This window comes from Odontesthes bonariensis, chromosome 9, assembly GCF_027942865.1.
Source record: "Odontesthes bonariensis isolate fOdoBon6 chromosome 9, fOdoBon6.hap1, whole genome shotgun sequence".
NCBI lineage: Eukaryota > Metazoa > Chordata > Actinopteri > Atheriniformes > Atherinopsidae > Odontesthes > Odontesthes bonariensis.
Genome location: NC_134514.1, coordinates 35,676,670 through 35,691,235, shown reverse-complemented (window position 1 = coordinate 35,691,235; position 14,566 = coordinate 35,676,670). Strand labels below are relative to the sequence as shown.

At 40.5% G+C, this 14,566-nt stretch overlaps 1 protein-coding gene across 2 annotated transcripts in view; it reads left to right on the top strand.

Moving 5' to 3' along the window:
* Positions 1-14,566, top strand: part of nlk2 (nemo-like kinase, type 2) — a 45,005-nt gene that overhangs the window by 17,025 nt on the left and 13,414 nt on the right. For both annotated transcript variants that reach the window (XM_075474155.1, XM_075474154.1), the window contains 6 exons: positions 7,119-7,248; positions 7,346-7,401; positions 10,725-10,831; positions 11,917-12,002; positions 13,245-13,454; positions 14,385-14,486. In XM_075474155.1, the coding sequence (XP_075330270.1) occupies positions 7,119-7,248; positions 7,346-7,401; positions 10,725-10,831; positions 11,917-12,002; positions 13,245-13,454; positions 14,385-14,486 (691 nt within the window). The remainder of the gene's footprint in view (positions 1-7,118; positions 7,249-7,345; positions 7,402-10,724; positions 10,832-11,916; positions 12,003-13,244; positions 13,455-14,384; positions 14,487-14,566) is intronic.

The window sequence follows — 14,566 nt, the reverse complement described above, 5'->3', positions numbered from 1 at the left end:
TCCAAGTGGGGTTATGAACACACAGGGTCTCGAGATTAATTTGCAAAATGAATCGTAGGCTCACCTGCTCCGTTTCCTCATCTGGCACCTTTCTTTTCTTGGTGAAATATTTCAGCAAACTCATCTGAAAAATATAGCTGCAAGCAGCAATGTGGGGCCTAGCAGAATGGCACAATAGGGAAGGCTTGGGCAACTTAGGAAGGCGTCGTGAGTCCATGCAGCAAGTTTGGCATCGATACATCAATGCATTGCAGAGATTTGGCCAAATGTCCCATTTGCGCATCGGCGTAGAGTTTGATTGGCTGTCACGGGCAAACGGAAGCGAAATAAGAAAATCCACCTGATAACTTATATGTGGCTTGGTCTGAAGATTCTATGTGCCAAGTCCCGTCGAGATTGGACAATAGGCGTGGCCTTAAATGTGTTTTGAAGGTGTTCGATTAAATTCAAAATGGCGGAAAATCCAAGATGGCGCAGATGACGTCATGAGGTGCATTATCCCCGTCTCTATCCTTTGATTCCATTGGTACCTCATTTGTGACATTTGGACCAAGGGGTCCAAAGATATGAGCAAAAGGGCACTTTGGCTACATATAGCGCCACCTATGGGCCAAACGTCACCAAACTTTTTGGGCCTCTTATCGTAGTGGTTTTGAGTCTGTGTTAGAAGTTTGAAGTCATAACATCAAATGGTTGCCAAGATATGGCCTCACTTCCGGTTTGGTGGCATTAACCTCGAGTTTGATTGGCTTTTATGGAGAAACGGAAGCCTAATTAAAAATTCCACATGATAACTTTTGTGCGGCTTGGTCTTAAGAGTCTATGTGCCAATTTTCGTGAAAATTGGACAATCTCTGTGACCTGAAATGCTTTTTTAAGCTTTTTGATCAAATTCAAAATGGCGGAAAATCTAGGCACACACACACACATTGACGTCATAGGGTCCGTTGGACTCGTCATGATCCAAGGATTCCAACGATGCCTCATTTGTGAAATTTGGACCAAGTAGTCCAAAGTTATTAGGCTGAATGCACTTTAAACTTTGACGTGTTGGTGGCGCTAGAGAGTACACTCTTGGGGCTTGAAAATTCTTGGCTTTGGCACTTGGCTAATTACGTGTGCCAAATTTCACAACTTTTTACCATAGCGTTCATGGGGCTGCCATAGACTTCAATTGCAGCGGATACGGATTAATAATAATAATAATAATAGGAAAAGCTACTAACACAATGGGTGCCTTCGCAGCTTCGAAATTATAGAGGAGACGAGTTAACGTTAGGAATCGAAAAATCCGGCGTGAGTTAACAATGGGCAAGTAAAATATTTGTTTAACTGTTCTTGCATTTATCACGAATGAAATCGGGAAACTGGTAGGCCTAAACTATTAATAGTATTAATCTACAAGCTATGCGAAGGGTTACGCATGAGGTGCCCGCACATATTCAACAACTATTTTAAAAGCTTGCATCAAGATCTGCAGTATTGTGGTAACGTGTGTTCTTGTGTGTGTGTGTGTGTGTGTGTGTGTGTGTCAGAAGCATCCGCTCGGACTTGATACCTTGCAAATTGCAATATCCAAACTCTGCTCGTTGTCATCCGCTACATGTGCAGGGCTAGACCACAGCTGTGCGTTTAGGAATGACCGAAGAGCTACTGTAACCTAATTCACCTGTAGCCTCCCGAACTAGCCGTGTCTACGTCTACAACATATAATTAGCCTACCGATACAAACCGTGCACAATGTTCAACAACTTGTTCACAAATATAAAATAATAATTGGGAAATCAATCAATCAATCAATCAATCAATTATACTTTATTAATCCCCAAGGGGAAATTCAATTTTGGTCATGACAGACAACACAGAAACAAACAGGAAGAGAGAGTGTGACCAGGCAACGCAGCCCTCTTTGCAGGCGCCGCCAGATTAGAAGGAAGGGGAACAACATCGGGTAAGAGGAGGAGAAAAAAATCATACTTCACACTATACCCTTATCAGGATACGGTCTGAGATCTCAAAAAAAACCTCAGCAAAAGCAACACATACACATAACAACACCTTTAAGCAATGGGACAGTGAAGAGGTGAGGAGTTGCGTGTGTTGTGAAATAACATCAATTAAACGTCACGTACCTCTGATCCCGTTATCCAGTTAGAGAGCCGGCCGGTGTCAGATCAGAGAGGGCGGTGGAAGGCTGGTCAAGCGCGGGAAAGGCAGACGAATGCTTTGCTAGTTACTATGGCAACTTGCACATTAAAAGAGGGCTCCAAAAAGTCACCTCTCATCCCGTTATCCAGTCAGAGAGCCAGTGTCATAAATGAGAGAGGGCGGGGCGGGGGAACGCTGATCAAGCGCGGGAAAGGCAGACGAATGCTGTGATGTGGAAAATTACACAATAACACAGGGTTCCGAATTTATCTGAGGTGCGGCGGGCAACGACGAAGGTGCGGTGGCCCGCCGCAGTGAAATGAATGTAGCGGAAACCCTGGTTTGGAACCTTTTGTAAACAAAAGGCTGGACATGTTACAGAGGTTCACCTTTAAGCATGAAACCCACCCAAAGCTACATTTGGGTGGTTTAAAGGGAAACATTTGAATGTTGTGCAACATCCGAAATGTTTTTTACACCAAAATCATCCTGTTTCTACTTTTTATACATAGGTACACCCTCTATGAAAGGTGGACTAAATCCTGTCCCATTGCCAATTGTAGGAACCTTTAGTGTTGGAGTGCTACAACTTCTTTAGAACTGGTTATGTTATATTTAGGGCTGGGCGAGTTAACTCGTTATTATTGCGTTAACTTGTTAATTATTTAACGGCGATAAATATTTTATCGCGCATTAACGCAGGATTTATTATGGTAAAAGTCTGTTGCTTTCTGCTGCGGAACCACCAAACATGGAGAAGGGTACGGAACTTTTACTTGGCCATTTTTATTTTAAAGTTGGACATTTCTGTTACAGGTGCTCCTCGGTCTGTATGTGAAGCTCATGGAGCTAACCGGCACTACTTCCTGTTTTACTTCCTGTTTCAAGATAAAAGCATGTATTTCAAATTAAATAAAATAAAAAAAAAGTCCTGCATTTACAGCCGAGTTTAATTGTCTTCTCAGCGTAGTAGTTCCAGTCTAAAATATCACTTAAAGGCAAAACACACAACTGATAGCAGCAAGTCATTCAAGGAAACAGACAGTGGAGCGAGGCTTCTACATAAAAACTACAGAAAGATGCTGATGTTAAAAGTGTGTTTGCACAACAAATGTTATGGCACTTTCATTCATATGGCAGCACATTTAAAATAAAACTAAATGCTAAAAGCTATACACTACTTTTGAATTCATTTTTGGATTTTGCGTACAAATTCGATTAATCGTGATTAATCAGGGAAATCATGCGATTAATTAGATTAAAAATTTTAATCGTTGCCCAGGCCTAATTATATTCTACAGCAAGGTAAAGTTAGGCTTTAGAGATGCATGCATACATGCAGCAATTTTCAAGGACTGTGACCACTTTTTGGTGTTATGTGTTTCTGTGGTTTGAGACGTATTGGTGTATACTCACAGTGGTAGTCTTGTGAAACCTGGGACCTTAGTCTGCTGCCATCTGTCTGCCTTGACTGATCCTATTTGGAAAGGTTCACTGGAGGTTACACTGGGAAGGACTTTTGTGTAGAGTTGAAATGCTCTTAATTAGACCTGCTGTGCTCCTTTATCACAAGATAAAGGTGTTCTCGTTTTGTTAATGACATTACCACATTCTTTTCCAATGTATTAAAAGTAACAGCCTGGTGTGTGCATGAGGAGTGTTTTGTGTTTTTAGCATACTTTTGCTTCTACTTTCTGACCAAATCGCAGTGGCATAGGGCTGTATCAGTTTTGCTTTCTAAATAGTAAGCTGGTGTAGTTGAATCGCAGAGGAAACTTCTCCTGCCATACTCACTCTCCCTCACACACTTGTTAGTAGGACTCTGTTACTGCCTGTGCTCTCGGCTCAGAGACACCTCAGCTTTGATCCCTACTCCACTATTGCAAATTAAGACGGGTGAGGCTTAACAAAGGCAAACAATCCTGCCATTAACGGGGGGTAGAGGGAAAAAAGGGAGGTGTGTATGTTGTGTCAAGAGTTCTTTGTGTTCATAGTGAAACCAACACTATTCAGTCCCTCCAGTTTTTAAATTGAAGCAAATTCAACAGATTCCCGCTTTTTTTCGCGCTAATGCATAATTGTGATTTTATTTCAAAATTTCTATAAAAATTGTAAAAATAATTGGGTTTAAGTGACTGCTAACTCCCACCTGCAGGTGGCAGTATTTCTTACTTGTACTACACTGCTGCTTCAGCCTTACTTGATGTCAAGTTATAGTCTGTGATCGATATGGCGGGTAACAAAAAGTCCCATTTACTGTCGTACATAAGCGCAAAGGACTGAGCAAAGCAGTATCCCTCTGTTCTCCGTGAGAGTGGCGAAAATAACTTTGCACACCTTGCAATAAGGTACTTGACCACTGAAGGAAGTCTACAATTGACTACCATTTACAAGGAATCAAACATCAACATGTCAAACAACACTTTAAAGGGATAGTTCGCCTCTTTTGACATGAAGCTGTACGACATCCCATACTAGCAACATCATTTATGAACATTTTCTTACCCCCTGCTGCGTCCTGTGAGCCGAGTTCCAGCCTCGTTTTGGCGTTGATGAAGGTAGTTGGCTGGGGTTTAAAAAATAAAGCGTTTTGCTTCTTAAAACAATTTGCGTTCAAAAGAGTAATACATTTGCATCACAAAATCGTTGTGCAGGAAAAAGTCAGACCTCACAAAAAAATAGCGCCAATCGCTTGGCGCTATTTTCTCTCCCTTCGTATCACTGCCTGCTGCCGACAGCCGCGCCTGTTACGGTTTTTGCTGCTCGGAAGCAGGGGACTGCTCGGTCTGCACTTTGGTCTGCACGGTCGACACAGTCTTTAGGTAACTTTAGATGACATTTGTTGTATTTGGCGCTATATAAATAAAAATGAATTGAATTGAATTTGATTACCTTGCAGACCTGCAAATGAACCTGGCTGGAAACAAAGTTCTTGGTGATGAGATGTGTGCTGAGTGCTGTGCTCAATTCCCATTGCCTCAGGAGCAAAAATGTAAAGTCCTTGCCCAGGTTGCCCAGGTTGAAGGGGCATTCATTGCTGCTGAAGACAAGCTTGCCAAATACACGACAAATGGTCAACCTGGCATTGAATTTCTTAAGCAGGTGAGAGTTTTTCAGCCACGATGCATTCCGTTTATGGCAAGTAGTCCCAGGAGCTATGCTGCCATCCCTGGGACCAGCAGCACTCCAGACATCTGTAAGTGGGACTGTGGACTTGGACGTCTTCTGGCATGGTCTGCAGGAGAGGCTTCCGATGATGAGCAGGCTGGCACTGCGCTGCAAACATGCAGCGTCCAACTCCGCTGATGCTGAGCGCAGCAACAGTATTTATAAGCTTGTTCTGCCAAGCAGAAGACGCTCCACACCAAGCAACAACTTGAAGGCGTTGGTTTTCTTGTACCATAAGTAGACGACCAGTCGCTTGATGATACAGAGATATAAAATCACAGAAGGCTATTAAAAGTAAACCTGCTGCTTGATGGTGTGCAGAGTTTTATTTTCAGCCAGTCTGTAATGTTGACAGAAATGTGGACAGTTTCTGTTTACATTGGAAAAAAATCTAAATCTTACCAAGTATATTGGTCTCATTGAGTATCTCATTACACTTAAAGCTGCAGTCGGCAGGTTTTCAAAATTCCGAGTCTAAAGTTGGAAAATTCGAACTGATACAACTTTCAGATCCCTCCCCCAACCTCTAACAAGCTCCGAATCGCCCCCCAAACCCCTCCCCCTCTGTGGACGAGGTTGTGCACGTGAGTTCACACCAGTGTGAGCGCACACAAGCTGGGGCAGACTAATGCTCAGCAGCGTGTGCACAAGCTGTGATTGACAGGTAGGATTCCTCCACCCTAACTTGATTGGTTAAAAACAGCCGGGAGCGCTCGGTTTTTGCAAGCATGATTACAGGCTTCAGAGGGAGCTACAGAATTCGTTATTTTTCCTAAACAGCCTATTTAATATTCTACTTCCAGAATCCCATGACAGTTCAAGCTAATATGACTAAAAAAAAGTTGCCGACCGCAGCTTTAATATAAGACACAACTGCCTAACAAGTACCATTTCAGCAAGATATAGGAACTTGTTGTAATCCAATACATCTGGAATATCTTGTTAAGTGAAAAAGTCTTGAAAACATCTTGTTTTGAGTCATATTTCACATGAAACAAGCTTTTTTTTTTTCATTTGAAGAGGATTTTAAGCTAATTTCAAGATCACTTTTAACTCAAAAGTCCCAAATATCACATTTTATTTCAAGAAATCTTGACAAGTCGATTTTCACTAGTTCCATTGGCAGATTTTTTTTGCTTATTTCAAGCAAAAACATCTTGTATTTGTTGTTTTTTTTACTTATTTTTGGAGGGGCATTTTTTCCAGTGTAGAAACACATGCTGACGATGTTTGTTTTCAGTCAGTTTGATTTATTCATTCCTGAGCAATGACCTTTTTATGTTTTGTTGTGATCATTTTCTCACCAGAATAAGTAGAAGTCTTAATTTGAACAGTTGATAGAAGTAAATATATTCACCATAAGCTTCTGAAATCTATTTTTCAGAATGTCCCATGTTCATTTGAAAAATGTAAAGCTGTTCACGGGTGATGTCAGTATCTGTTGATATCAAGCTATTTATGTTTTTTAAAGAATAAAAATGTTTGCGTGTCCAATCCGTCTGCTTATTTTTTTTCCCTTGCATCTTTTTTCTTCTATATGTAGATTTTGGAAGCGGTTTAATGAGGAAAAAATACCGCAAAATTCCATACAAATATTTCTAAAGTAGCACCACAAAGTCAAGGATTTTCATTGCAAAAAAAATCACCAAAATAATGGAAAATGGAGTTTTTACATTTTCGACAGCCTAATGCGACTGAAGTCCTAACATTGACCAAAATGGCTGTTCATTTGTGTCAGTTCTTCTTAATTCCCATATTATTCACTGAGTCTTAGTAATGTTGTGTTTGTCCTCTGCACCAAGGTCTGTGACGGATCCCAGAGACGGAAAGCGAGTGGCCCTCAAAAAGATGCCGAATGTCTTCCAAAACCTTGTTTCTTGCAAGAGGGTCTTTCGGGAGCTGAAGATGCTTTGTTTCTTCAAGCATGAAAATGTAAGTGCACAGCTTTGCTGAATTTCCTCTAGAAAAGGAAGAATTGGTGTGACGGTGCTTTTACACACGGGTGATGTGACTTTAACTCCTTTCTCAGGTGCTTTCTGCTCTGGACATACTACAACCTCCACACATCGACTACTTTGAAGAAATGTATCCTTTCTCTCTTTGATCCTTGATTGTAAGATTGATGCAGGAATTCGAGTCACAGGGCTTTAAAAAATGGGTGTTTGTTCATTGTATGACACATCTTTCTATTTTTTTTAATTTTTTTATTATTATTTTATTTATTTTGGGGGGCTTTTATGCCTTTAATGGATAGGACAGTTTTAGAGAGACAGGAAGCAGGGGAAAGAGAGAGTGGGAACGACATGCAGCAAAAGGCCGTCCGATGCGGGACTCGAACTGGGGCCAGCTGCAGCGAGGACTTTAGCTTTGTGTACATGGGGTACCCACTACGCCACAGACCACCCCATATCTTTCTACTTTTAAACGGCATACGAGTCTGCTGTGAAGTTGACATATAGCCTGATCTTTGTTCATTATTACACCATTTGTTGTGTCAATTCCAAAATGCTTCCAAACATCGTTTCTTAGATCATCAGGTGTCAGGATTGTCCGCTAAGGATGGCGCAGCTAATTTCCTCCATTATAGTAGCAACTTGGCAAATAACATAACCTCTGACACTTACAAACTGTAAAACCAACTGTTTTTCAAATTCAACAAAGTTTCAGTTTATAAAAAAAGGAATTTATTGTGAACATCCACTGTTGTTAGAAGTCTCCATGTTCAAACAGGTGTTGGAACTTTGGAGAAAAAGTGTCAGTCCTAGTGTGTCTGATCCAGAAAAAAAAGCTCTGCACATGTTCAAACTGCATAGAGACAGAGTTGATTTTAATATGAAGCTCTTAAGACTATAAAAGCGATTTAAATGGAGTCGGTGTACCATGTGATGTTCCATATGCCTTGCAGGTTGAAAATAGTTTTAAAACTGGAATATTAATAATGTTGAGGAGATGCAGGCTTTTACTTTTGATGCTTACATTGGTAATGTAAGGCGTATTTCTCAGAATTTTTTTAATTGCTGAGACTATGGGAGTACAGACACAAAAATACTCAACTTCAAAGTTCCAGTGTACAGTACTTTGATAGAGAAACAAACCACTATTTGCTTTGTGAAGATCTCGTTGTGTGTTAAAGTTCTGATCTGATTTGTTATACTCAAAAGAATCCAATAAAGAGAGAGGGATGCCATCTTAATTGAAGTCATTTTTGATCCGTTATAACACAGAAAAAGGTATTAATGAGCATTGCCTTTGTGATTTCACGTTTGGTCTTTAAGGGAGGTTTACGAACAGTAGCTTTCTTTTTTTTTTTTTAATATTTTTTGGGGCTTTTTATGCCTTTAATGGATAGACAGTTGGAGAGAGACAGGAAGCAGGGGGCAGAGAGAGGGGGAACAACATGCAGCAAAGGGCCGTCCGGTGTGGGACTCGAACCGGGGCCAGCTGCAGCGAGGACTGTAGCCTCTGTACATGGGGCGCCTGCTTAACCCACTACGCCACCGACCGCCCCAAACAGTAGCTTTCTAAGGTGGTAGAACACATTTTTAAAGTCCCATTAAAAAACCTAATTGACCTTGACATGCTTGCATGAAACTTGGAAGGGTTACAAAAAAAAAAAGATGGTGTTTGTCTGACCAAAACTGGACTTATAGAAATTATGTAAACATATTAGTCTGACCAATGATATGAAATCAGGCTTCTCAAAACTGGACTTGCGCACCCAGATAATCTGATTGGGATTCCTATCACTCCTGCATGTATATGCTCAGGTAGACTCAAATGGGCCTAGGTGGTCTGCACATTCTTCCAAGGTCAAACTTTTTGGGTTGAATTCCCTTTAAAAGTGCTGTCCCTCACCTATTCTTCTGTTTCTTTGGTCAGATGTTGAAAATTTATCGGAAAACAACTTTTCCGATTTTTTTTTTTTTTTTTTCAGTCCTTGACAACGACGTATCAACTGCTTAAAGAATTTGCAGGGAGAGCCTGCAAATGTGCTTGAATAAAATTCTGATTTTAGAACTGAGGCGTCATCTGACAAAATCACAATTTAAGCAACTTAACATCTGTGAGGTGAATTCAGCCATAGCTAATAAAAGCCATAGCCATAGCTAATTTTTCTATTCCCATAGAAAAAGTTGTTTTCCCATACAGCTTACAGTGTTGCAGCATCTGATATACTTCAATCAATAACTTGATTCAGCTCCATGCTTGCATACTAAGACAAGGACTAAAGCCCCGTTTCCTCTATGCAGTCCGGTACGGGTCGGTTCAGAACGGTTCGCTTATTTCAGTGTTTCCACTACCACGAAAGCGTACCGGTCCCATGGAACCCATTACCATTTTTGTAACCCTTCTGCTTGGGGTACCTAGCACAAAGGACTGGTTCCCTTGGGGAGGATAAACAGGTTCGCTTCGGCACGCACTCCGCCCACCCCTGAGGGTCCCCTTTGTACAGTGGGAACGCAAAGCTGACCCCAAAGCGACCCGACCCGAACCGTACTGACAGTGGAAACGAGGCTTAATTAAGGTCTAATTAATGGCCAGGTTAAGTTGTAACTCAACTGCATGTAACCATGCTGAGTCTGACTGACTGTAGGCAACTCTGCACATCTCTTTACAGCTTATATTTATAGCTCAGGAGGAAAAGTGGTCATAGCTAAATGGAAGGTCGGTGGTTCAATTCCCGGCTTCCCAGTTCATATCAAAGTGTTCGTTGGCAAGACGCTGAACCCCATTTTTCCTCTGGTGTGTCAATTGGCCTGTGAGTGTTGGATAATAACAGCATAGCTTATAAGTCTGTATAAAGGAAGAAGTGGCGTATGTATGAGTGGGTGTGATGGTGACTTGATATAGTAGTGTTTCTTGTGCTTCGATTGGTCAACAAGACAACAGGTGTCATGTAAATTCAGTCCATTATTCATTTTTACTATGTTTGTCACTTGAACTTTGTTTTCTCTGTTAGTTTGTTGTCTATCCAAGCTGGGCTCATGAAGAGAGCACTGAACATATAATGTGGCCTGAGGATAGTAAATTCACACCAGCTGTAAAACTGTACGGATGCTTTGACTCTGCCGTGGTCTAAACCCAGTCCTTTGCTGGTGTTCCACCCAAAGCAACACAATGCCTTTGAGAAAATGACAAATAAAATTCAAATTTTAGTATAACTGAAGTGTTCTCCTGTGAAACAAATGAAACGCACAATGACTTGGGGGGGGAATGGGCTGAGCCCGCTTCTGCATGTAGAGTGACTAGTGATGGTGTCACAACCACTAGATCCCAGAGCATTGCTGATACTCGTGCTGAATCATGGTTTTATGAAACACTAAAACTATAGCTTTAGTATAACCTCATGCATTTTATGTGCTCATTGATGTGTCACAGTCTTTTAACCTTAATCTCCTATTGGCCAGCTATGTCGTGACGGAACTTATGCAAAGTGACCTCCATAAGATCATTGTTTCACCCCAGCCTCTGAGCTCAGACCACGCCAAAGTTTTTCTGTATCAGATTCTACGAGGTAGGTTCTTTCTTTGATCATCTTTCCCAGTTTTGTTGCACTTGTTCAAGTTAAAGTCCATGAGGTGCTCTCACTGGAACAACACTTGGGATAAGAGTTGTACATATATGGTTTTACAGCAGACCATATCAAGTCATACTAAAAAAAGATAGGCTAAACTTAGTGTAATGTTAAAGCTCTTTGAACGCCAGCAGTATGCTGTAGATATACTGGGGGGCTCCTTCATTAAAACAGCCCCCCCCACAATAACTGTGCCATTGCAAGCCGAACTGCAGTAATGTGAGCTTTCAATGAAATCTTGTCTTGCTTAGAATAGTAGCTGTACCAGTTATGGCCATCCACTGAAGGTCTCCTCATCTCATGGTCTTCTGAACTTGTGTCCATACTGAAAAATGGAGAATAAGCTCTAAAAATGTCTTTTGTCTCCTACCCTCAGTACTTTTACGGGTGACTCCTGAATTTCTGTGCTTAGTGTTTTAGTTTAATTCCTGCTGCATGTTAAAAAAGTTGTCAGTAATGAATTGAATGCAAGCGATGTAATGATATGATAGAAATAGGCATGTAGCTCCAGGTGAAAAACTTTACCCAGGTGTGGTGCAGAAGCTAAAGTGTGCCGTGTGACTAACCTCTGCCACCCAATGGACAAATCCTATTAAAATGTTCCGTTTTTGAATTAACAGCTGATCTTGCTGCTGTCCTCCAAACTCACGTACATCGCTCCAGCACCTGTTTTTATCCAGTATATTAAAGACTACACACAGTTTTTATTTGCATTTCTAATTCCCTGATTAAGTAAATAATCATTTTAATCATTACCCATAGTTAAATGGTCTGAGCATACACAAGAAGACATCTGCTGATGGATGTGACTGTAGTGGTGATAATGTTCTGTTTTTAATTTTTTTCTGTTATCAGCGTTAATTAAAACATCAAGCAGTCCTTTTGCCAAATATTCAATCAGGTGCCTTTTATATTCGGTGCTGGAGTCTGTAACTGTTAGCACACACTTTAGCCTGTTCTCATCACTAAAGTCACAGCTCACGTTTAACATTCTATTCCTTTCTCTCCTCCACCTCAATCACCAGGACTTAAATACCTCCACTCTGCTGGAATTCTACACCGAGACATCAAACCTGGCAACCTCCTGGTCAACAGCAACTGTGTGCTCAAGGTGTGTGGAACAGGCTGCTATTTTCCGTGTTATCAGACAAAGTCAAAATCCACATCTGACTCGGGACTAAAACTTTCATCATAACTAACGTCTTTGTAAATTCTTTTTCCTTGAATTTTAATTTAAATTCTGTTTAGTGTAGCATCAATTCACAACAGAAGTTATTTCAGGGGACTGTACAGAGAGAGCAATCAAGTTCAACTGAAGTCCAATGAAACGCAGTCCTTGTTAACACTATATTCTAAAGCAGTGGTTCCCAAACTTTTGGCCTGAGTACCCCCTGAGCCTTCTTGTCACACCACGAGTACCCCCTCACACATACAACGCGTGCGATGATTCTCCAAAAGTAGAGCAACACAGTGGTTATTACATGAAAATCATTTTATTTAATATCCTTAACTTGAACATAAAATTCTCTCTCTTTTTTTAACCTCAGTTGAATTCAACATAAGAATAAAAAACATTTTCTTGAAATATAAATAAGTAACCAAAATAGCATAAATACTAAATCAAAATAATCTTCCTTTGTTATCTAACTTAAACAAGTAACATTTCTCTTTTTTTTAAGAATACATGAACATAACTCATTTCTCTCTCTTTTTAAGAATACATTAACAGGCCTAACTCATGTAACATTCATCACAAAACTGGAGTCTCCTTCATAAACAGTCCTCCATAAAAGTGTTACGCCTTAATAAAAATAAAAAATAAAAACTCCACGTGCGCCGCATACCCCCTGCAGTACCTCCGCGTACCACTAGGGGTACGCGTACCACAGTTTGGGAACCACTGTTCTAAAGGATGTTATTCTGTCTCACAGTACAAGTCTGTCATTGTTGTTTGTATTGAGTTGCATTTGATTGATTGGGTTTGTTGTTTTGTAGTCTAATGTACACACATTGGAAAAGCACTACATAGTTTCACGGTTCCTTATCATTAGATGCAGCTGTTTAAGCAATACCATTCCAATGTAATATCAGCAATTTGTAAACATTTTTTTTGTTTTATAAAGATATTAAATGATTTTATTCAACACTCATTGCAAGTATAGATATGTATAGTAAAATGCACTGCATGATGTAACAAGTGCCCTATAAAAATCACATGGTGGCTTATTAGAAGGTAAGATGGTCACTCTTGGTATAAAGATAACTATACAGGTGTTAACACCGAGCTGCAAGGGTAGGAAAGAAAGTACAGTATTGAAAGACCTATAGTAATCTCTGAATGACTGTCCTCCAGATCTGTGATTTTGGTCTTGCACGAGTGGAGGAGTCGGACGAGTCCCGGCACATGACTCAGGAAGTGGTAACACAGTACTACCGAGCACCAGAGATTCTCATGGGGAGCCGCCACTACTCCAATTCCATCGATATCTGGTCTGTTGGCTGCATCTTTGCTGAGCTGCTGGGGCGACGCATCCTCTTCCAAGCTCAAAGTCCCATTCAACAGGTAACTTCTGCTTAAGAGTTTTTCCATCGCCACTGTCGCCTGCCGCCGTTCCATCCTTAGAAGAGGTGGGAATTAGTGGGGCAGGCATTGAATTATAGTGAAAAAAATAATAAATAAGTGCAATAAGATTACTATTGTTAAAAGTTGGCACTATATTCATAAACTGAATTGAACTTAACTCATTGGCTGCCAAAGACGTCTATAGACGTCAATTGCGTTTTTTACGGAGCGGGCTGGGGAACAATCTAGCGGAGTTTGTCACTAAATCTTAGGCTTGTAAACACTAAACAGAGAATATACTGGCAAAATTACCCGCAAGGTGGCAGCAGTGCCACTTTGCACAAAACAAAGCGCTTGTTTTCTCCATTTTTTTTGGTCAAAAACAGCTGTTTTTGGTGAAACCAACCTATGTTCTACTGTCTATTACTAAAGGACTGAAAATGGTAGAAACAAACTTTTTTTCCTGATGAAAGAAGAGAGTCTACTCTTTCTTTTGGTAATTTCGGTGTGTACATAGTCACAAGACACACTTTTCTGTGGGTCTTGGAAATTCAGTCAAAATACTGTAAAACACTTGGCAGTATGGGTCTCTCTGCACTGAAAATGGCTGGCAGCCAATGAGTTAATAAGACATCGGATATGAAAGGAAAAGATAATTCCATTGAATTTTTTTTTATATAGCCATGTTTAAGAGCTTAGGGAAATCTGTATGATGCATATAAAATGGCATTCAAGGCAAAGTGGAGTCACTTGTAAGTGAAGCTTTGTAACTTTATACATTTTTTATGATACATTGTATTTTTAGAGATGAAAATAGAGCTCACAGATAAAATAACTGTACTTAAAAACAAATCATTCTGCTTGTTGAGACATTCAGAAACAAAGTTTACTGTCGCAGTCTGTCTGAGGTGTGCGTGTGTTTGTGTGTAGCTGGATTTAATCACGGACCTGTTGGGGACTCCTTCTATGGAGGCAATGAGGACAGCGTGTGAAGGTGCTCGTGCACACATTCTCAGAGGACCTCACAAACAGGTAACTAGTCTTTTTTTTTTTTTTTTCGTCTTTTGCTAAGAGGTCTCCATCTGGCTTTCTGCTTTGGTTTTAAAACAATT